This window comes from Alosa sapidissima, chromosome 1 (genome assembly GCF_018492685.1).
Source record: "Alosa sapidissima isolate fAloSap1 chromosome 1, fAloSap1.pri, whole genome shotgun sequence".
Taxonomy (NCBI): domain Eukaryota; kingdom Metazoa; phylum Chordata; class Actinopteri; order Clupeiformes; family Clupeidae; genus Alosa; species Alosa sapidissima.
Window position 1 is genome coordinate 20,528,549 of NC_055957.1, and position 24,691 is coordinate 20,553,239.

Genomic DNA, 24,691 nt, shown 5'->3' on the forward strand with positions numbered 1-24,691 from the left:
TTTCCAGCTAAAACAGCTATTCCCCAACAGATTAACATCCAGCTTGACTCAACTTCACTAACCCCAACTAGATCGGCACGTAACTTGGGCGTTGTAATTGATGACCGACTTAACTTCTCTGAGCATGTAGCTTCTATTGCAAAAGTCATGTCAGTGTATGCTTTACAACATTAGGAAGATCAGACCTTATCTGACACAAGATTCCACACAACTTCTTGTTTAAACCATGGTCATCTCCAAGCTGGACTATTGTAATTCACTATTAGTTAGCTTACCCGCTTGTGTAATAAGATCATTACAGCTGATTCAGAATGCTGGAGTACACCTGGTCTTCAATCAGCCAAAGAGGACACATGTAACTCCTCTCCTAGTTACTCTCCATTGGCTCCCTATAGTAGCCAGAATTACATTTAAATATCTCACTTTGGCCTATAGGACATTGACTGGATCTGCTCCTAGTTATTTTAATTCAATTCATTCTTCTGATGAGAGTCTGTTATGTCGACCAGTCATAAACACTACTGTAGGTCTAATTCAAGACTCTTTTCCTCAGTGGTTCCATGTTGGTGGAATGAGTTGCCCAGTGGTCTCCGTTCCTGTGGTAGTTTTGGGTTGTTTAAGAGGGGTCTAAAAACATTCCTGTTCAACATGCACTTAGTTCTTTAAGTGCTTCTTATGTGTTATGGTTTGTATAATATTGTTTTATTTCCATTAGGCTGTTGATTAATTTGACATTATTGTTTATTATTGATATTCTCCCTAATATAGTCTTACCATGTCATTCTTTTTTATATTATTGATTGAATGGACATTATTGTTTATTATTTCTTTTCCCCTCATTTTCATTGCTTATTTTATTAGGCTATTGATTGAATTGACATTGCTGTTTATTATTGCTATCCTCCTTATTATAGTTCGACCAACATTCTAATCTGTTCCCTGTTATATATTATGTTGTTTTTGTATTTGTGTGTCGCTTTGGACAAAGGCGTCTGCAAAATCCCATAACCATAACCATACATTTTTTGCAAATGATGCTCCATAGCACTCTTCAGCACTCCTCAAACATGCACACTCTTCCATTTTTCTGCATGGCTGGAATTCGAATAATAGGAAAGAGCACCAGTGAGATGTTTTAACTAGGCAAGCACAGTCACCTTTACAGTAAAAAAAAATACAGTGTAAATCCTCTATAAAGACTGACAACTGTTCATAATAGTTAGTGACAAAGTACTTTCTACAGACAAATGAGCAGTCACCTACTATTCTATCAATTTATTAAGTGTGCTTGCAAAGCAGCACACTTATTGTTCTTCTTAAGTTTTATTATTTTTCCCGTCTCCCTAATTTTTTGTCAGCTCTAGCGCCTAGGCCCTTTGAGACAGAGACATCGTTCCAACTTTAAAACATCCGGTCAGTACCGGTGTAAGTTGCTCGCGAAGATGACGTCAGGTGGGCGTGTCGTTCGTCCGCCATATTGGATTGAACAGAAAGCGAAACTAAATTTTCACAGGTCACAAATTTGGTCCGAACGCCACGAAACTTGACGTACATTATCCTTGGACCAACCCTCACAAAAGTTACCAGAAGGATTTTTGATTTTTGATTTGCCCGTCACAGCCAAACGAAAACGGGGGCGAAGCTCCGAAACAGGAAGTCGTCCATATCTCAGGAACACTGTCACATATCGATACCAAATTTTGTATATGAACTCGGGACTCTAATGTGAGGGTGCATAAGCTAAAAAAAAAAAGAAATATTCCAAAAGTTCCCAGCATTTGGCAAACCACCCACAGGTATTTGGTAACTATCACCTTTCACCTTTGCAGTTGCACTTCAATCACATTGCCTTTCAAGTATGCACAATGTCTCCGGGCAGCCTTGCCCAATCATAAAATCCTTGCTCAGCCATGGGATAGTATGGACTTACAAACTGAAATTGCAAGGAGAACATTAGCTATTTATTGCTGACGTAGTACAGTTATTTTCACATTGACGGAATTCAAATTTAATTTTTCATTATTGTTAAATATCATGATGGGAGAGTATTATTAAAAATGTTACAAGTATGTAAATTCATATGTTTACGGGCATTTAGGTTTTACTGTGTTCTTTTGTTGTAAAGATATACAAGGCATTCTGGGCCATGTAATAGACAAACAGTGGTCGGCAGCGTTAACTTGATTTCCATGCGTATTAATATGAATGTGTTTCTGTAAACCTAGGGACAATAATCAACCATCTCTGTTACAAAAACGACCTGGTAATCGCTCACTGAAGAGGAAACTATGATAAAAAGATCGTTTTCCTCAAAGCATGGAGTTGACGACACAAGCAGAAATGTCACGTTAATGTTAAATACATCTGAACGCTACGTTGTCAACGTTGTATTACATTTCACATACATACGGTGTCATCATTAAAATTATGTGAGCTTCACAAGTAAGGAAGGTCCACATATTATGTAATTTATAATGGGAAATTATTGGAAATGTTATTTCTTGTTTATTCTAATTGTAAACCACACACATCCATTCGTAATCACACGTACACTTTTAATACCTTGAAAAGACTCTCATTTCGTTTATTTGATGTTGCCTAGCAACGCAGCCTTCAGAGCAAAGATTCTAGAACAGGGCTTCAGAGAGACACGTTTTGAGTTTGTGGCCAAGAACCTAAAATATCGGTTTCCATGTGTGCTGGATGGTGTGCGTCCTTTATGAAAGTAAGTGTTTTATACAGTTAACGTTACAGACATAATGAGTCATGTTGTAGTGGTCAACATAAATGTGCCCCTTCTGTTATTAGAATACTAAGCGGAGAAGCATGCTAAGCAGAGATTTAGTATCATTCATTTCTTGTGTGGCTAGCTATAGGGAGGAGATGTATGTTGCTAATTGGGATTTATGTTGTTTAGCGTAATGCCATGGTCATTTGATATGAGATGCTTGCACTCGTAACTTCGTCACTTGTAACTTTAGGACTGCTATTTTTTTTTTTACTAACAGTAATTCACGAAGCACTTTAGCCCTAAAAGTAGCACCTAAGTTTGTGACAGCTTAAAAGAAGTGGCGAGGACTCCTAACTCCTAACGCGATGTTTTGAAATGCGTCTACTGTTGTCTACAGGAGCTTCCAATCGCAAGGGAACTTGCATTGTAGGCATAACTAAGGGATGCAATAACAACACCAACAACCAAAACTAGCCTACTCATTGTCAACATGTACATTAAATGTAACGTTTCATGTGAATCAAATTAAAATGTTTTCTTTGCAAACGTACTGTAGGCATATGGTGACAGATTCATTTAATAATGCTGCTGTGTGAATCACGGTAAGCACGAATTAAGTGGCCACTTCTTAATGGGACCCACTGTATGGAAGTGGGCTAAGCAAAATAAAGATGTTTCAAATAAGATAAGGTTAATCAGAATTCTACGATATGCCCGCTTGACAACGGCAGAGATAGAACTGGCCTTTGGCCATAGCAACCATCCATTTAGAACGATTGGCCTTCATAGCAACCAAAGATCTGAGCTGTGTTGCAATGTGAGGCAAAGTATAGAAAGGTGATGAAATATACAGAGACAGGTCAATAAATATAGTGCAATGTAGACAGTAGTATACAGTTGATTTACAGACGGTGGTTTAGAGTAATATGAAGTATTCCTTTATTCTGAGATACATCTGAGATAGGCTACATCAATAGGCTCTCAAAACAACCCCAGGCTCACAAAACAATCCCAAACAGACATAAGGTCTTTATAGAGCAAATCCATATAGATTATTTGTCAAATAAACCAGTAAAACATAATTTGTCGGATGGAATATATAACATTCACACTCATAGCTCATATTTTTTAAAATAAATCAGTGAAAAAGTATCCTGACAAACAAGCAGCTTTTTAATGCCTTGGTCATATTTCATAATTTCAATTCCTCTGTAGGTTACCTGATAGCCCAGTTTGAGAGGCGCGAGACGGGTGACATTATTTATTTTTGCAGCCAGTCACAGCTTTTTAATGCCTTGGTCATATTTCATAATTTCAATTCCTCTGTAGGTTACCTGATAGCCCAGTTTGAGAGGCGCAAGACGGGTGACATTATTTATTTTTTCAGCCAATCACTGCTGTCATTTTATTTTATTGATTTGATCTCAGTCATAGAAGCTAAATTCGAAGGCAGGCCAAAGGTAAAATCCAACGAACCGCATTCAACCCGCAAGCCAATAGTTGAATAGCCCTCTCCTAGAGCTTTTGAGATATTGCCACTGTTCCAACACTGAAAGGCACTGTTACAATGCCTGGATCAAGCCAGGTTCAGCATAGCATATGCCACTGTCTGCTCACGTTGGTGACCGGACCAGGGCAAGCACACTTTCGCAGTTCCCGCCGGAAATGCAGTCTAGTTATTATTAGGGGTCCGAGCAGCGTAGCTGCAGGACCCCTATTGTTTCTGTACCGTTCATTTTTTGCCAAAATTCTGTAAAAGTCATACTGCAGCCTAAACCGTAACTCCAAAACTCTTGAAATTTTCAGGTATGGTTACCAGTACACCCCTCTACCGATAACCCAAAATTTGGGGTACTGCACCCAAAGGTGGCGCTATTGGGGAAAAAAGTTAATTATGCTTATTTCTCCTTACTAGATTGACCTAGACTCAAAATTATTTCATAATATTAATCTCTACACTCAGATGCATCTTTTTGGCCCTGGTCTTATGGTCTACAAATGTTTACTTTTGCCACAATTTCATGGAAAAGCCAAACATTATAAAAAGTTTCACACTCTTCAAAAATAATCAAATCTTCACCAAAATTCGCATAGACAATATTTACACCAAGCCTCACAAAAGTTACTGCTCAGAATTTTGATATTTTGTTCCATTTCAGAGATATAGGCCAATAAAGTTAGACCACTTAGGCCTTTTTTTCTAGATCACCTATATTCCTATAAACCGTAAGTCCTAGAAACTTGACATTTTCAAGTATTGTTACCAGTACCCCCCACTACCCATAACCCAAAATTTGGGGTACTGCACCTCTTGTCAAAAACGCTTATTTCTCCTTACCAGATTGACCTACTGTAGACTCAAAATTCTTTCATCATATTAATCTCTACATTCAGATGCATCTTTTTCACCCTGGTCTTATGCTCTACAAATGTTTACTTTTGCCACGATTTCAGAGAAAAGCCAAACATCATAAAAAGTTTCACAGGCTTCAAAAATGATCAAATCTTCACCAAAGTTCTCACAGACAATGTTTAGACAAAACCTCACAAAAGTTATCAAAATAATTTGGTTATGTTGTTCCATTTCAGAGATATAGGCCAATAAAGTTCGACCACTCAGCCCATTTATCCTATATCACCTATATTCCTATGAGTACTTTTTTTTATTGGATAACAACCATACAACCATCATTAGGTGGATACCATTAACAGTGCACATTTTCAAATCTGTACTCTTTTTTTATAAAGCCCTTAATTCTATTGTCAAATGTATGCTAGGAATTTTCTTGATGTTGTGTGTTTGCCAACACACATTTTCACCATGTGAATGTGACTACCCAATATGTAGGATTGTCAGTGGCTCAGTGGGATAATGCCTAGTGCTGTTGTTTGTTAGGTTGAGAGTTCGAATCCTGGTAGAGCTTTAGGCTCAACCTGGTTATTGAAGATTCACACCATTGAACAGCACCTGAATGACATCAGGCAATCAACATACACAGTCATTAGTTGCCAAGAATCAGAATGCCGAGACACTCTGACATTTAGGGGAACTTCTTTGTTTACTATTTTTCCTTCATCATTAAGTCTATCATATTTATATTTCATCCATTAGTGTTATTCTCTACAAATGTCTAATTGCCCCATAATTTCAAAAAGTTTTCAGGTGTACTCTTTCAGGAAAGCCCTTCATTTTATTGTCAAATGTATGCTTGGAGTTTTTCTTGTGTGTTTATCAACACACATTTTCACCATGTGAAAGTGGCTGCTTAACGTGTATCGCTGTCAGTGGCTCAGTGGGATAATGCCTTGTACTGGTGTTTCTTAGGTTGAGAGTTCAAATCCCTATTACAGCTTTAGGAGCAATGTGCACATGCTATTGGTCATTTAAGATTCACATCATTGAACAGCACCTGAATGACATCAGCCAATCAACATTCATACTCATCAGTTGCCAAGACCGGGACTCTATTACATTTAGGGGAACTTCTTTGTTTACTATTTTTCCTTCATCATTATGTCTATCATATTTATATTTCATCCATTAGTGTTCATCTCTACAAATGTCTAATTGCCTCAGAATTTCAAAAAGTTTTCAGGTGTACTCTTTTAGGAAAGCCCTTCATTTTATTGTAAAAATGTATGCTTGGAGTTTTTCTTGTTGTGTGTTTACCAATACACATTTTCACCATGTGAATGTGACTGGCCAACATGTAGGATTGACAGTGGCTCAGTGAGATAATGCCTTGTACTGGTGATCCTTAGGTTGAGAGTTCAAATCCCACTTGAAGCATTAGTGTTCAAACCCTGTTGGGTTGTGGAGGTTAGCATACTAGAATAGAATGCTGTTGGGTTCTGGAGGTTAGCACACTATAACATTACAGCTACTTGTCAATATGGACTTGTAGTGCGAGGCAAGTATAACTGTATAATTATAGGCTTATTATCTTATTGACTCCGACACAGCTGTAGCCTATAATTATTTGTTATTCTTATAATATTTGTCATTTCTTATACATATTTAGTCAGCTCTTCCACTTGACAGAACAACTCTATATTGGTTAAGGATGTCACGCATGAAACAATGCTGCAGAAACACGAAAATACGACTTTGAGTTTAGTAGGCTATAATTTTCAGTTCCCTGTTTATCTATTGCACAATGGGTAATAATTTAAAGGAATCGTGTTGCAGTCTTGTAAATAGTGACCCTGCAAGATCCCTAGTCATTGCAAAATCATAGTCTGTGACTTAAAACTCTACTACTTGTCTTTAGATGTGAGAGGGTCTGAGACTGTAGTCTTTCAAAAATCTTTTCCAAATCTTTGCAAATCTTTCCAGAGTTTGTCAGTGTAAGGAGGGCTTGAGGTGAAAGTGTTGTGGAGAAATTGCAGGATTGTTTGGCTCTGCCACCTAACCACACCCAGTTTACCTGCTGGGAAACCCTGTAGCTCCGGAGCAGGGGCTCAGACCAGGATAAATTGTTTGCTCGCCCTCAGTTCACTCTTTTGTTCATCTCAACCCAGCACTCCAGTGTGTCCTGCTCTGTGTGCGTCTTTGAGTTAACGTAAGTCATCACTTTAATGACCCTCACTATGACTTTTGTGATGTTTATCATTTTGTAGAGTAGCTCTGCCATCATGTGTAAAGTTAAGGTCTTTGTTTGTTGGTTTGGTGTGTTGGAGTCCCATGTGAGAGATGATTAGGTGATGTTGGTTGACTTGGGATGTCAAGTATTGTTTAGTTGTACCTTATATAGCCATATGATTTCAGTTTATTGTTCAAATGTCAATTGGTTTGTTTGTGAGTTGGGATCTGTACTGATTTACCCCATTTCACTGATTACTCCATTTTCTGTTTGTTTCCTCTTTGATGCAGCACACATACAAGTAAAGAACAAAAGAACAGATGAATTGAAACTCAAATAAAGTTCACTTGTGTTGCACCGAAACCTGCCATCTCTGTGTCATCACTCCATACCATTGAGCCTTCTGACCGAGGCTCTGCCTGCTCGCCACACACTCACTCTACCTCGACCCACATCGCCCCCTACAGTTCCTTCAGTTGGGTTGTGGAGGTTAGCATACTAGAATAGAATACTGTTAAGAATACTGTTGGGTTGTGGAGGTTAGCACACTATAACGTTACAGCTACTTGTCAGGACTTGTCGTGCAAGGCAAGTATAACTGCATAATTATAGGCTGTTCATCTTATTGACTCCAACACAGAACCCACCCCCACCCCCCTTCACCTACCACCACAAATACAATTCCATTCTGTGGGAAACACTGCCTTCCATTATCAGACCCTTCATCTTATCCATGACAAATGCATAGTCCTGTAGAATAGAGTATTGTTAGAATACTATTGAGTTGTGGAGATTAGCGCACTAGAATACTACTGTTAGAATACTGTTGGGTTGTGGAGGTTCTAACACTAGAATAGGGTGTTAGAATACTATTAGGTTGTGGAGGTTAGCACACTATAATGTTACTGCACAGGGTAATCCTAATTTTATGCATCAAATTTATTCCAATCCAACTAAAAAGTTTTGAACAACACAAAGTGAAGGTTTTATCCAGAGGAAGGGGGGCGCTTGTGGTTGAACTTGGTACTTCGTCTCCCTCACCCAACTCATATGGATCTGCACTGCCAATAAACCGTAATTTCTAGAAATATCGCGCATTTTCTTGTGGTCCAAGTCCTGTCCTATATGCCTTTGCATCTTAGACACATTTTGATGAGCTTTTCTGTTGTTTAGAAACGGCTACAATCACGTAAGATATCCAAAGTGCATAATACTCCATTGTACTTCATTCACTGAGTATCGCCAATATGGCCGCGCGTGCTCGGTTACCATGGTTACCGGCCAGAACGTGACGTCAGTGCAAACCCCTAATAGCAAACCACACACATCCATTTGTAATCACACGTACACTTTTAATACCTTGAAAAGACTATCATTTCGTTTATTTGATGTTGCCTAGCAACGCAGCGTTCAGAGCAAAGATTCTAGAACAGAGCTTCAGAGAGACATGTTTTGAGTTCGTGGCCAAGTACCTAAAATATCGGTTTCCATGACTGAGTCTCAAATCGCGTACTTCTGCACTTACAATACCTAATTTGAGTGCATGAGGGTGTTCACACTGAAAATTCCAACGACACGAAGGGCGCTGCAAGTTCCCGGATGGTGCACTCATAACGGTCAAAAAGCTGAGTGTGCAACGCTGGACACTTTTCGCCCTTAACGGACGCCATTTTGGCCAAATAGCGGAAGGGGAGGGAGCGTTTTCAAACTCGTGGTAATCGCGGTTGAGAAAGCTGAAGCAGCAGCAGTGGAAAACAGACTTTACGGAGGTACAAGCAAGTTATAACATAAACGGTTCATGTTTTGACACAGTATGACCATGTCACTGTCGAATTGAGGACGCCAATAAAGTTATATTAAAATGTTTCCGATCGTCATTTCCGTGAAGTGCACAGAGTTAGTGTTTGATATGAGACAATACTATTTTGTTAAAATTTGCGCACTCCGCCAGTAAGCACACAGTGCACATAGTGTACTACACAAAAGTGTACTCACGTAAGTACACCAATTGAGACAGACTCTATGTGTATGTGCTGGATGGTGTGCTTCCTTTATGAAAGTAAGTGTTTTATAGAGTTACAGACATAATGAGTCATGTTGTAGTGGTCAACATAAATGTGCCCCTTCTGTTATTAGAATGCTAAGCGGAGAAGCATGCTAAGCGGCTAAGCAGAGATTTAGTATCATTAATTTCTTGTGTGGCTAGCTATAGGGATGTTGTATATATATGTATGTTGCTAATTGGGATTTATGTTGTTTAGCGTAATGCCATGGTCATTTGATATGAGATGCTTGCACTCGTAACTTCGTCACTTATAACTTTAGGACTACTATTTAGCCCTAACGATGTGTTTCCACACACCGAAATTTCGCGCCGCTCTCATTAAGGTTGAATGGAGACGAAATTCACCCTGATTGGGCGAAATGAAGAGGAGCCTCTGGCTGCAGCCTGCGGGACGGGGCGGGGACATCCACATCCATGTTCTACGTCACATTTGTTCTGCGCATGTGCGGAACTTCTCAGTAGCGCTTGTAGTCATGCTTGTAGTAAATTACTTTTAGCAGTAGTTTGCAGAGGTGTCAAGGAACGAAGTACAAATCCTTCGTTACATTACTTAAGTAGAAATTTTGGGTATCTATACTTTACTGGAGTAATTATTTTTGAGCCGACTTTTTACTTCTACTCTACATTTTCAAGCACGTATTTGTATTTTCTACTCCTTCATTTTAAAAATAGCCTCGTCACTCCTAATTCATTTCGGCTTGTTTTCATTCCGACTTATCGTTGAAAAAAAAATCGCCTCATCCAGATAGAGAGAATTTGATTGTGGTTGGATGAGAAGTATAAACATATCCCATTCTGACACCCTATTGGTTTGTACGCGATCCGTCACACCACTCTCCAACAAGGACATAGCAAACGTAGCAAAGTAGCCTACAAAGATGTCCATGGCAGAGAAGAGAACCTGAGCAAAATGTCCCAACCAAGCACTAGCGAAGAGGTTGGTAGTCAGGAAGACCAGGCAATCCTTGTAGGCTACATCCCTGGAAGAACTTTTCGAAAATGGTTGGATGGAAAAACAACTCCTTTCGGATGCACTGCTGCAAGCTCTGCGCACCCAAGTACCACGAGCTAAGGCTTTAAAAAAAAAGCATATTGAGGTAAGCGAGAGTTTCTTATTATCAGTCTATTACTGACAAAATATTGTAATAACCTAACGTACTAATGGTAAATTTGCAATGTATGCTATGGCTAGGTACATGCCAAGACATGCCATGGTTGCTTGGTAGTTATCTGAGCTTATGGTATAGCTATATACAATATTTGTAAGTTAATTGTGCAAGCTATTCTACAGCTAGTTGATAAAGCATACTAAGGGCAGGCATGATCCTGTCTGTGTATGAGAGTGCGTGCGTCTGAGTGGGGCAGGCCCTATGGGCCCAACTACCAATTATCAGCCAAATTTATGCTGTTTAAAATTAATATAGTTGGTGTTGGACTATATCATCAATAATGTTACTTTTCAGTCATGCCAGCAGCTGCTTGTGGTCTTAAAACAGCTTTAAGTGGCAATATTCTGGTCTGCTCAACATAATAGACCAGTGAAGCTCCCTAACTTGTAGTTTGACTACAATTCATAACCTTCAAGTATGCTATTTAACACAGCGAAAGTCCTAGATAGTCTGAGCTTCTAGTTTGAGAGAAATAATATTAATCTCAATCTGTGCCTGTGCCCAACCCGTCTATAGAGGTACACACAACTTGCTTCAGCAGCCCTCAAAAGGAAGTCATCCTCTGAAGGTTATTTGGCCCCTCCCTCCAAACAAACCAAGCATTTTTTAATCACCTGGATTAATAATTCATTTTGACAGCACTAATGTATACTTGTATAGACAACCATACAAGGGTTATTGTCACTAAGCCTGCCCTATCTCATGAAATATGTGCTCATTTGCTTACAAACAAAATCAGATTGTGTGATAAAACCAGGCTCAAAATGTTTTTTATATTTTTATATTATTTATATACTGGGGAGTCTGAGTTGGTGAAAACCTTTAAGGGGCTCTATTTTGACGGTGTAAAACGCATGGTACATTGGCGAATAGCTTAGGGGTTTGTCCAGTCCACATTGGGGGTGGTTTTGTTATCAAACATCGGGCGCCTGACACAAAAAGGTGGTTCTTACGTTTCTTAATCAGTCATGGTTGTGTTTTGGGCGTAACATTCTTTAAACCAATGAGAGTGACATCTGTTATTCCCTTTAACAGCAAGCAGCACGACTTCAAACAGCGCATCGGTATTGTGATGGTCACTGATGCATTTGAAGGAATCTGTTTGTATGCGAGACCGTATGGAACACGTATTCCACTAGCCTACACACATCTGCACTCGTCTATTATTTGAACTCATTGGCAAAGTGAAACTAACTTCACCATGGTGTCATATACAACGAATGGGATACCAACAAAAAGCAACACTTACCCCAATAATGTTCGGAAGTCTGAATAAAAAACCTAAGAACATTTATCCTGCAGAGGAGTTGCTGCCTATATCTTGTAACAGTGTCTTCAGCTGTGCTCCATATATGCCCCTCGTTATAGACCAGTTTTTTCTTGGTTAGTGGCGTAATGCTTTTTAGATAGTATACGATAACGATTTTTAGATCATGCGCTGGCCTGGGTCGTTAATTGCCACACCCCGGGGCACAGGAATTTTACCGTTCAACGCCATCTTGACGTACCGTTCGACGCCATCTTTAGTCACGATAAGTAGAGCGACGAGTACGAACAAACAGGTATGATAAGGGGTCAGATTCCAAAACGAATTCCGTGGAAATGCATGGATTCAGTTGCTTCCAGTAGCAGCAACTGGAATCCATGCATTTCCACTGAATTATTTTTGGAATCTGATCCCTTATCATACCTGTCCATTCGTAGGCCTACTCTTCGCTCGACTTATCGTGACTAAATTCAAGATGGCGTTGAACGGTAAAATTCTTTAAGGTACTGTCTGTATAAATCGTCTTGTAAATAAATTACCAGTGCTTTTTCAAAGTTCTCCATGTCTCGTTTTAAATGTCAAGGCCCTCCGAAGTCTACCAATGAAGTATGGGAGCTATTTTGAGCCTCGTAAATGGTGTAAAACAGTGATTCATTTTCATGGCTAGGCCGATGCCCGAGGCACCACAACGAAACCATGTTGGTAGCATTGGCTAACTAGCAGCAGATTTCTGAGTACAGGGGACAAGCCGAGGTGAGCTATGAGACATACGTTCACACTCGGTATCATGTTTCAACACACTTTAGGTCAATATCACACCGGAATTTTCCTTTAAGTCAAAGATCCTTGAACGCTCTCTGGTTAAGTGGGGGAGGCTCCTTGTCTCTATATGACGATTGGGCACCTCCCTCTTGCAGCCGCCAATCAGTTACCCAATGCTTGCGACGAAGGGAGGGGACACAAATACTGTTGCGTTTTTTTATTGGAGAGTTGAAAGCAAAGGGAAGGCCTTTCGAGAAAATCCGAGAAAAAATAAATTTGTTGTGAAACGAAATCATCACAAGGACGTTGGGAGTGAACGCTAAACGTCGAATAATTGAAAAAATATTGGAAGTAGTAAAGGTATGAAAACCATAACACAATGTGTCGTTTATGGACGAGGTTTAGCTTCTAGTGAAACGGCCTCGTTAAACACGTATGAGGGTAAGGTGGGTACTAATTGGCTAACTTGTAATAGCGGCAGAGAATCGTCTCTGAGAAATAGTCCACTATTTAAGTCATTTGAGCAGTTGCATACATTGACGTTAGCTATATAAGTGCATCAGAATTCAATCGCTGTTGCGTGTTTGTGAAGGATTTGCTTGTTGGTTAGTGCGTGTGTTTAGGGAGGCCACTTGGCTAACGTTAATGCTAGCAGCTAGACTGCCAGCCAGCCAGCTAGCTCGCTCATGTAATCCGATCGAATGGCAGGGAGGCGTTGTTGGCAGCCACTGCTTGTTGCATAACTGGTTTAGCTAGTACTCACGTTGTAATGTTAGTTTTCGGCTAATGCTATGTATTGAAAGGTAGAGTTACCGGTACTTGAATAAATGTAGCCTATAATTTGAATGTAGCAGTCAGTTCTCATTTAATTATCGACTCCTCGATTGTAAATAAACAGGAGGTCTACACAAAAAAGCGGCTACAGATACATTCCTAATATTACCTACAATTTGTGTGTTTCAGTATACTGAATCTTATTTATTATTAACGCTACATCCACTGTGTACATCCGCGATTTATAACCAGCTGTGTAGTTCGTGTTGGTATGACGTTAGTCGATATCTGATCGACCGCACAACAAAGTAGCCTAATTGATTTGTTGAATGCTGCATGAACTCCACTGTCGTCATTCATTACACACTCAGAAGGGTAAACAAAACTTTCAGAAGGTTAATCAAACTCTAGGCGGTGAGACATCATGTAAGACCATATGCATTGCAAATAAATTGATTTAATTACTGTACTGGTGTGTGCTGACGCTTCTCCTCTCGATTGGGTTTGAGAAAGGCGCTATATAAAATAAACGTATTATTATTATTATTATGTTGTGCCCCTATAGGCAATCTCTGAACGGCTGCTGCCTGTTCCTCACTAGAGGGCATCCCGCCTCTGAGGTTATGTCAACGGCTGTACTCCTACGTCTGGCTAGGTCTGCAGGGGGACCCCAGCTATGCCGTCGTGCCACTCGGCAGATTGCCTGTGCCCAGCAGCAGGATACCCCACGGAGGGCATTAAGCACCCCTAGCATGCCACTAGCCAGTAACTCTCGCTTTGACCCAGACAGCAGCGGCCAGCCCACTACCTGGGACTCATTTGGTATCTGGGACAATCGCATTGATGAGCCCATCTTGCTTCCGCCCAGCATCCGCTACGGCAAGATAATCCCAAAGGTGAGCCTGTCTAAGGTGGGCTTTGCCTCTCTCATTGGCCAGAGGAAGGAGAATGAGGATCGCTACCAGCTCTCGCAGATGACTAACAACATCATGTACTTTGCTGTGTTCGATGGCCATGGCGGACCCGAGGCAGCAGACTTCTGTGACAAGTTCATGGAGAAATACATCAAGTAAGACCCCCTGCAATGTGCCACATACTCTTGCTGTTCATTCGTGTTATGGTCCAAATAAGCTATATGATATCATTGGATGTGTGATGTGCTGAGTGGGTATTGAAATGTAGTGCTGCAGCTTTCTCACAGTAGGCCCAGGTCCTGCTCACTATTGGTCAGGCTCAGAAGTGGCAAACTAGTTATTTGGTTTGTGGTTACCAGCAGGTCAGAAGTTCACATTTCAGTTCAGATATACAAGTGACATACACATAGAACAATGTTTATACTGCTATACAACAATATCTACAGATGTAAGGGAACATGTAACAAATATATAGAATAGGCAAATGTAAAGTCATTTGCTTAAATTCACAAACAGTAATGCTTTAAATGTTGGATGGTACAGGGACTGTGATGGATTATGTTTTAAAAATCACAGTATATCTTACTGAATTCAATTAACCCCTGTATCATGATGCATATTGTGCAAATTGATGCAACATGATGCACATTCTTGTCAGTCCACAGGCTGTCTGTATATGCAAACCTTTGCACCTATAGGCCACACTGTATATTGTTTTGCTGCAGAGATCTTGTTGGTGAAGAAGATAACTTGGAAGTGGTTTTGACCAAAGCATTTCTGGAAGTAGATAAAGCGTTAGCAAGACACCTTCACTTCTCCCCAGATGGTACGTACTCTGTATTGACATGTGAAATGCCACTGTTTTTGGCCTTTTCTTGTTTTAGAGCATGTAGGGAAGCATATGTAAACTGATCGTGTTTTGAGTAAATGTGCAGATGTCAACTTTAGTTTGTCCTCCTGTGCCCACATACTAACATATTTTCAGCAAATGTATGTAATAGCTATCCCCTATAAATAAAATGAATGCCATCAGTTGTTAGTTTATACCTGTACTGCATTACTGCTTTAGCTACAGCACCCATGTGTGCATCAGCTTAGTCTAATCCACAGAATGTATGGTGGTTAACTCTACGTTTGACTCCCTACACTGCCGTAGTTCAACGCCATTAAACCCCCTAGGCGGTGGAATGCAGGTGTTAGATGTGTTTCCTCTGTCCGTGCAATGATTGTAAGGCCCAGCCCTGGGTTCTGGTGCGTGCAATGTACAATTTTGCCCTTGTGTGTGTGCGTGTTATTCACGACAGCTATGGACCCAGCTAAAAGCCTCTAAGAGCTGAAGCTCAGCGGTACCTTTATGGAAGGCGGGGGGCTAGATTGGTCCAGCGGGTCCTTGCCTGGACTTCTGGAAGGTTCCACAACTTTCTCAACCTTTTTTTCTTCCTCTCTATCTCACGCTCTCTTTATCTTTACCATTTTGCTCAAATGTATTTTCTCCTCACATGCAGTGTTGGTAAACAGACACGTGGCTTGACCTGTAGTAGTACTGGTGTCCATATTAAAGTGTAGAGCTATTTGTAGCCTGCAGCAGGCCGCATTTGATTTATAACACACATGGCCTTTCATTCTCCTTGATGAGTGTGCCAAGCTGGTACTGTGAGCCAAGATTGGAGATGCTCATCTGTTCTTGTTAATGGCTGTAATAATGAACATGATGTACATACCTCTCTTAAAGTGAATGTAGTAAACAAATCTCACATGTACACAGTACATTTTAAGTGGATATATGATATACATACATCTATTTTTTTAATTTATTAATAGTGTCATGATCTACTTAAATATTTTCTAAAAGTCTGTAGTTTTACACACAAGGCTTCTTGAAACAGCCAGCTCCATAATGTAACCTTACTGTGAAATCTCTCCAGATGATCAAGTTTGGGCAGACAGGCACCCTGCCGTGGGCTAAATATATCTAGCTACTGTCCAGTTTCACTGTACCCCTTTGAACTCAGGCTGTTGGCCATCACGTCCTGCCTGAATGACCTTCGTAGTGCTCTCACACTCTCTGAGTCTGACAGAGGAATCTCCTGTCAGCCTTCCAAAGGAGGCCCTGCATGCTCCCCTCTCTCTCTCTCTTCACTGCTCAAGTTCATATCCTGTTTTGGAAACAAGAACCCCCCCCCCCCCCCCCCCCCCTCCCCTCCCCAAGTCCTCCCTCTTGTCCTCATACTGTGGAGTAGAGTAGCTAGCATAAAATCAAGTGTGAGAGAATATGTATATTACTCTTTGTGTGTGTGTGTGTGTGTGTGTGTGTGTAGGAGAGTGTGTGCGTGGACTAGAGAACTCTGAGTGTTTATGTAGCCCATATTTGCATCAGTGTTTTGGAACAAAGTGCTTATCAAGAAACAGCCATCTCTGTGCATGTGTTTTTGAGCTTGTGAAGTGTGTGTGTGTGTGTGTGTGTGTGAGAGTGTGAGAATGGGGGTGGGGGTGTGTGCATGTGTAACCCTTCATATCTCTGGTACATTGCAGCGACGCTTCTGACGGCAGGCACCACAGCGACGGTGGCGTTGCTAAGGGATGGCATCGAGCTGGTGGTTGGCAGTGTGGGCGACAGCCGGGCAATGATGTGCCGAAAGGGCAAGGCCCTCAAGCTCACGGTGGACCACACACCAGAACGGAAGGACGAAAAGGAGAGGTGCATACACACGCACGCACGCACGCACGCACGCACGCACTAAAGAATAAGGAGACATGCACATAGATCCAGTTCATATACTCATGTACGTACGCACACATACACACATTTATACGTACATGTACACACAAATGTATTTATTGACAAATGTATACGTACACACACACATTTATACATACACACACATTTATACATGCACACACATTTATACGTATACACACAAACACACATATACACACATTTATATGTACACACATACACTTATACGTACACACACACTTCTGTGTGGACTGAAGATATCCAGACAAAAGGACACGTGTAATAGAATCTACATTCAGTCACAGTTTAGGAGTTCTGAACTGTTCTGCTTCTTACTAACATATTATGTGATGCTTTCTGTCTGCTTCAGTAACATTATCACAAATATTCCCACTACCTTCCTTGTATCTTATCTCATGGTGAATGCAAACAGTATTTTAGTCCCATAGGTTACACATTTGGAGAATGGCCTTGAATGGTTGTGCGTACCGCTGTCAAGCCATCGCCTTATCTGATGCACGCTTGTTTTGTTGATGTGTTCTCTCGCTCTGTCCCTGCAGGATCCGTAAGAGTGGTGGCTTTGTGACTTGGAACAGTCTGGGGCAGCCACACGTCAATGGCAGGTTGGCCATGACCCGCAGCATAGGCGACTTTGACCTCAAGAAGATGGGGGTCATCGCCGAGCCCGAGACCAAGCGCATTTCGGTGAGCAGGGCCCCTCTGTTCCATGGACTTTATGTTCGCCCAGTCCACTACCGGCTTCCATTTTTGCCATGCATGGGTACTTGCAGCAAGATGGCGACTTTAATAGTGATTTGTACCAGAATTCAAACAAACCGGATGTGATGTCAGTAATCATTCTAGGATGTTGTGCAGTGGTTCCCTTGGACAAATAAGAACAGCCAGAACCCTAATGCCTGGACTGAGATTAGAGGGCCAATAAGAACAGCCAGAACCCTAATGCCTGGACTGAGATTAGAGGGCATTACATGGGCTCTGCTGTGATTACTATTCTGTCCCATTGTCTCACATGGATTAGTAGCTGAGCCCTAGTGGAGTGAGGTCCACTCCACTGACTGATGTAGTTATCACAGCGGCTGGGTTCCCATCCAGCTCACTCACACATTTTAACCACATTTATGAACGTTTGGCTGAACGAAATGTCCATCTGTCTGCGTTTCCATCCACTGTGTTAAGAGAACATAAATGAACATTCTCTTAATGAAGAGTATAAGTATATATACTCTTTTGATCCCGTGAGGGAAATTTGGTCTCTGCATTTATCCCAATCTGTGAATTAGTGAACACAGCACACAGTGAACACACACCTGGCGCAGTGAGCTGCCTGCAACAACAGCGGCGCTCGGGGAGCAGTGAGGGGTTAGGTGCCTTGCTCAAAGGCACTTCAGCCGTGCCTACTGGTGGGGGTTCGAACCGGCAACCCTCCAGTTACAAGTCCGAAGCAGTAGGCCACGGCTGTCCTAAGAGGAGCAATGTTTATTGAAGCATGTAGTAAAATGAGACCAAATACAAATTCCTGGGAATCGAAAGTTAATCCACTCTGCCCAAGTCTGAGTTTATTATTCAAATGGTCCAAATGCACATTAAAAGGTTGTTATTGAAACACATGAATCAAATATATTGTGTTTACATGCGTACATCCATCTGTGTCTGCATGTTAGTCATGTGTTTTTGTCTGGTGTGCATCCGCTGGTTTGTGTGTGCACTTCTGTTCATTTGCTGTGTATCTGTCCACCAGCTGAATCACGTCCACGACTCCTTCCTCGCATTGACCACTGATGGCATCAACTTCATCATGAACAGTCAGGAGATCTGTGATGTCATCAACCAGTGTCATGACCCCAAAGAGGCAGCCCAGAGGATCTCTGAGCAGGTACACACCCTGTCATCACTTAAGGCGAGACACGGCAGGTGAAAACATCGTTTTTTCATGCACTGGTCAATTTCGAGATTTTGAGCTAGTATGTTACCTTAGCATGTATTCTATCACACTACTACAACAAAAAAGTCCGATTTACACATTTAGGTGTTTATTTCATTATATTGTGTCTACTCGCGCCTGTATATTTCTCCTAAATTCAGCAAAAGTTAGCATTCTAACCTTGCATGCACTCCCGCGACCGTGCTCCAAAACATATCATGTGTACTACCGTTGGATAGCTCATATATGGACACTTCCTTTGTATCAGCAACCAATCGCGAAAGTTCAAAGGCGAGTCTAGGCTGAGAACGGAATCTCATTGGCTGTCTTTCAAGGCTGTTTTCTCAAAATGAGTTTCCTCTCACACTCTGAGCTCAAAAACTCCACTTCAGAAGCACGTACATACACCAAACTTTCTAGACTTATGCCTAACTATATGTCGAAGATTTCTACAGAGGGGTTTGTTGATATATTATTGCTAGCCTGACTTACATGACATTTTATGCCTAAAAACAAGGGAAAAATCGATTTTTTTTTAGGGCTAGTGACATAATTTTCTGATTTACAGGATAACAAAAGTAGATATTCATAAATCCCTCTGTAAATGTTTCCCCATCTAATATCTGAACACAATGAAAACATAATTTTGAACCTGGCTGTATCCAATGCTTAGGTTTCGTGCCTTAAAATGTATGCAAATTAGCGCATATTTAATTATATAATGCATAATTTGCATATGTAAACATTAAATTACAGCAAACTTGTAATACATTTTTTTCTCATATTAATGTAAGTAATCAACTGGGGAAGTTTCATAGTGATATCTGCTTGTTAAAAGTTTTACCCTATTCACCTGTAGTGTCTCACCTTAACGATTACACACTGTGATCACATACAGTGGGTAGCACAAGCCACAGATTAAACCCTAGCGCACTTGCTTAGATCTCCAGTGAGTTCAGATAATTTAGCCATTTATTGTTTTTGAATTTATTTGTCTGTTTCTTTTTCCTTTTTTGAATTAAGAAAAGTTATGAGCATTTAAAGAGAAATAGTTTGAAGCACATTTTTATAGGAAACTAGAATTATACCTTATGTGATTTATACAGTTTGGACATGATACTGTATATTTGGTCATGGACAGATACCAGTAATTCAATCATGCTACCTTTTTGGACTGCTAGTTTTCAACCAAAAATTCCTTAGTGCCACATTAAGATTGTTAAGAGATCCTAAAAACATCTATCTAATCCACTATCTAAAATAATCGTCTGATGTTACCTACAATATGCATATGCAGTGTTTATTTTAGTTTGTTTCGTTTCCTTTTGGTGGTTCTGTCTGGTGGATTTGTGAAATGTCGGAGATTTGGCTTTTCTGACTTAGGAAGGAAGACCTTTGTACACAGAGACTATTTATATAGGCAGCTGAGTAGGTCATGTTACAGAAAAAAAAAAGACATACACTATATAGGTCAGTGTCATCTCGTCATGGACTGGCAGAAGGCTGGTGTCGGGTGATCATATATGTGTGTTTATGTGCATGTGACTGGGTGTTTTGTGTCAACTCACGTCGGAATCTGTCCTGGCAGGCAATTCAGTACGGATCAGAGGACAACAGCACAACCATTGTAGTGCCATTCGGCGCTTGGGGTAAACACCAGAACACAGACGCCAGTTACTCCTTCAGCCGAAACTTTGTGTCCAGTGGCCGCTGGGCTTAAGGTGGGGACCGAGATGTGATTGAGGGAGACGGAGAGGGCAGTAGCCGTCCTCCCAAAATGGGAGGCGTCCAGTGTGCAATATGTAGAGATCTAGATCCAATCTAAGAACCATGATCCAGCGCCTTAGAAATGTCACATGTTCTAACACATTATCTAGTCTGGGACTGTGAGGAAAGGGCTCACAACTTAAGTAAGATGCACTTATTAAAGGACACGTCCAATGCATCAAAATGCTGCCACATCATTCGATTCCGAACTCTTCAGGGGGTTGTTGCAGTTCATGTATTTTTGCACAGATTTGTTTCCCAGTGAGTTGCCCATTGAAGGGTATAACTGATTTCCAGTAGAATGAGTATGATTTCTGACAATAAGGTTATTGTGAAGATGTAGAGAAAGCTTTTCTGGCCAGGATTAGGGACTGTTTCCTCTGGTCAGTTGTGGCTCACAGTGGGAATTGCAATTGCTAAATGATTTGCACTCTGTCGCCACCTACAGCCTTGTGCCTGTTCGTACAGCTAGATATTTGACATTGCATAAAGCTGCACGTGTTAGAAAATGTGCAATCCCTTTCCAGCTGGGTCCAACTTTACTTTGGGCCAGAATGGAGTCGATTGGTGTGGCAGCCGCTTTACACGAGGGTCAGTATGCCCTCAGCAATTTGGAACTGTGGCTAATCATTCTCTACGTGAGGCAAACATTGGCAGCACGCTAGTTATTAAGTTGCAAAGAACCAAGTACATTTGTCACTGAGATACAATTTTTCTGGTTCAAACAAACAAAAACATCCAGTTCAGTCCATGGCACTTATGTCTCAGGTGCTCAAATAGTACTTGGGTGCGACGGTTTCGTTTTTTGATTTACACACTAAAATCAGCTGTTGGAGTTTGCACCTCAGCTACTCCTTATACTATATGGTTGTAATGATGGAGCAGCAGACCACCCCACTTTATTGCTGTCATTTGTGTATTAATTACCTCAGACTCAGTGACAACCGCATATCAGAAGTATGGTGAATGCTATTGAAAGGAAGATTCGATAGGTTTCTCTTTTGTGGCATTTTAAGCAGTCAACACGCTCAAAGCAACTGGTTTCATGTGTGTAATTCCTTGTGCTTCCTCATGTGGGCGCTCTCCTGTTTCCTGTAGTCGTCCTCATTCAACTGGATGACCAGTTTGTGTAGTACACAGTCATATAGAGAGAGGCAGCTGTAGTCTTTAGATATTGGAATGCATTAAGATCAAAGAGGTCTTGATGGCAGCTCTTACGGTGATTCATGTGAATGGCTACTCTGTGAAACAGAGAAAGCCCTTACTATACACACCATGCAGACTTAATCCAGAAAAGGAATCAGGATGTGAACAAAGCGATGTAAGTGATATGCACTGTTCTGGAAGTGTCCCCACCTTCTCAGTCTGATCAATAAAACCTTTTGGATTAGATAGTCTGATCCACTGAACGTGTTCAGTATAGTTTCTGTGCTTTAGGTTTTGCAATTTTATGACTGTGTCAATAAAAGCAGTAAGCACGTAAATGGCACCAGCTTCCAGGGGGATTAGTTTGGTTTCATTTAGAAACTCGCTGAACAAGGAATCTATCTAGAATGGACAACTGAGGTTTGCATAGAATCTTTGGTTTAATTAACCAAACATGCCTGTCCTAAAGGTGTTTTTTTCCCCACCCCATTCTTCAGTCCCTGAAAAAGTGCATTGTATGTAAATCTCGTCATTTTTGTATAATAAGGTTTTTTATATATAATTATTTATATATTTTGATGTCCAGCTAAAATACTGTGGTTTGTAAAAATGTATACTATTGTATAGTGGTTGCTCATTTGAAATGTTCAGGTTTGTGTGTGGACTATATGCAATTCTAGTGTTGAGTGAGCATATAGTAAAGAGCCTGCTGCTGTCATGGAGAGAGAGCTAACAGTGACGTGAGGAAGGAGGGGACAGTCACGGAGACGGAGTATGTCACTCTGTCTCTGATGGTGTTAGAAGCCTTGTGCGACATTAGAATGTTTGAGTGAACTCATGCAAGTTGGTTGAAATCTTTCTGTTTGGGCTTCAAAAATTACTGTTTGGGCTTCAAGGGTGAAGGTGTTGTATGACTTGGTTCTGCTTTATGTCTTCCCACATATATGCCTGTTTTGTTTCGTTTTTTAACCAAGCAATATCTTCTAAACAAACTTGGTCTGAACTCTAGCTTTTGGATTTGTGGGTCTCTGTTGTACTGTGATATATTCTGGGCACAATCTCACAAACGTATCTGTCTTGTACCAAAATATGTGTATCAGATTGCTCCTCTGAATGTGAACTACCAGACGTGAATGTACAATGTGTTTGAAGGCCATAATTCAAGCCCTCCTGCCTACACCTGTGCTATTTCAAGACCCTCCTTACCTGATATTTTTTTCACTATATTTTACTATAATGCAACATGTATATCACCAATATTCAGTGCAATTAGTGAAAGTCCCCATCCATGGTAATGGGGTGTGAATTGAGCTATTTTACTGATCTCAGAAGTAATTGAAATATTCTGCTGTACAGTATGTTTAACCATTAAGCCTTCCCAGGTACAATATACAGTTTGTTTCCAGGCAATGTACATGTACTTAAAATCTTTGAATAAACTCCAAACAAGAAATGGGTTGTGTGTCCTTTTGTCCAACTCTATAGTCAACTATTTGTGAATGGCCAACTATAACACATTTATTGTACCGGTTTCACCACATTGTGCAATTTACACCATCACGCTGCTTAGTTAGCAGCTTTTCTGAACAAGCAGTGCTTCTCATACTGTTTTAGTTGGAGTAAGTGAAGTTGGATAAATAGAGGAAGGCTTTGTGACTTTATAAGGATTGCTGTGCTGACCCTTTACTAAAGCATCTAAATGAAGCTCAAATGTTAAACCTATTTCAGTCATTTACAGCAGCTCTGCAGTCTGTGATGAAGTTCACATGCCTCTGTGGACTGGCAACGGGATAGGAGGCAGGTGATTTTGGGACTTGCGGTTTTAATTTGGGACGTTTTGGGATTGGGGCCATTTGTGTGATTTGTAATAATCAAATTTGCAAACTTCAGTGGTCAGATGTTTTACCAAAGATATACTAATGTAGGCTGCAGCTACACAACACCAAATGTGTACAGTGCAACCTATATTGTAACCTCTTAACTATTGTTGCTTCCACAAGATGGCGTAGTTATTACATCCCCAACAGCTTGCTACATTTACTGCACCTAGTGAGAACTTCTTTACCGCTTAATTAAAGTTATAAAATTATGTTTTTTCTTTGTTCTTTAGAATTAATACTAACAACAAAATCACTTAACTGATTGGTTTGAGATAGGCTACAAAACATTGTTGATGACCAATTATAATAAAAAAAAAAAAACCTTCTGATATTATGAAGGACGTTACACTTCTAGGCAAATAACTAAAAGGTATTTCATGATGCAGTCGATTACCAAACTGAGCAGTGAAATCCTCCGAGTCGGGATGACATTCAATGTGGCAGGGGTCATTAACGTTAACTATAGAAGTCATTCCTCTTTGGAGTAAGGTCTTCCCTTGATGTAATACGCGGATCTATATCAGAGGTGACTGGCAGATGTGAAGGAAGCACATTTGTATCGTTTTCAATAGAACAGCTTTAACACACACACAGCCAATTGTCCCGTTGAGACAGGTGGACTGCAGCTTTCATAAGCTGGTGTGGTAAACACTGGTCTGCGTGTTATTAACCATTAACTAGGAGTGAATGAGAAATCAACAAGGCCACACGTTTCATTAGCCTGACTGCTCCTAATTGAAGAGCTTAAGCAACATCCTTTAAAAATGTGATATTTTGTAATTGATTTTAAGTCCACCTAAATAGCAAGTCATGCCCTCGTGTATAGACCTCTTCTCAAATATAACATTTACATCTTGAGTCAAAGCAAAAAACATAGTTTGACATCATCGGCTGACAATATATGGAGGTTACATCATCGGCTGACGTTATGGAGGTTACCAAAACAGCAAAAAA

At 40.6% G+C, this 24,691-nt stretch overlaps 1 protein-coding gene across 2 annotated transcripts in view; it reads left to right on the forward strand.

Annotated features, from left to right (window-relative positions):
• Positions 1 to 23,310, forward strand: part of ppm1kb (protein phosphatase, Mg2+/Mn2+ dependent 1Kb) — a 28,613-nt gene extending 5,303 nt beyond the window's left edge. The window contains exons 1-7 of one of the 2 annotated variants that reach the window (XM_042094134.1): positions 12,786 to 12,937; positions 13,917 to 14,420; positions 14,991 to 15,091; positions 16,798 to 16,963; positions 17,563 to 17,707; positions 18,762 to 18,896; positions 20,533 to 23,310. In XM_042094134.1, coding sequence (XP_041950068.1) covers positions 13,975 to 14,420; positions 14,991 to 15,091; positions 16,798 to 16,963; positions 17,563 to 17,707; positions 18,762 to 18,896; positions 20,533 to 20,664 — 1,125 coding nt within the window. In that variant the 5' untranslated portion in view covers positions 12,786 to 12,937; positions 13,917 to 13,974 and the 3' untranslated portion in view covers positions 20,665 to 23,310. Of the gene's footprint in view, positions 1 to 12,785; positions 12,938 to 13,916; positions 14,421 to 14,990; positions 15,092 to 16,797; positions 16,964 to 17,562; positions 17,708 to 18,761; positions 18,897 to 20,532 lie in introns of those variants that run through there. The other variant, XM_042094136.1, reaches the window with a different exon arrangement.
• Positions 23,311 to 24,691: the final 1,381 nt, after the last annotated feature.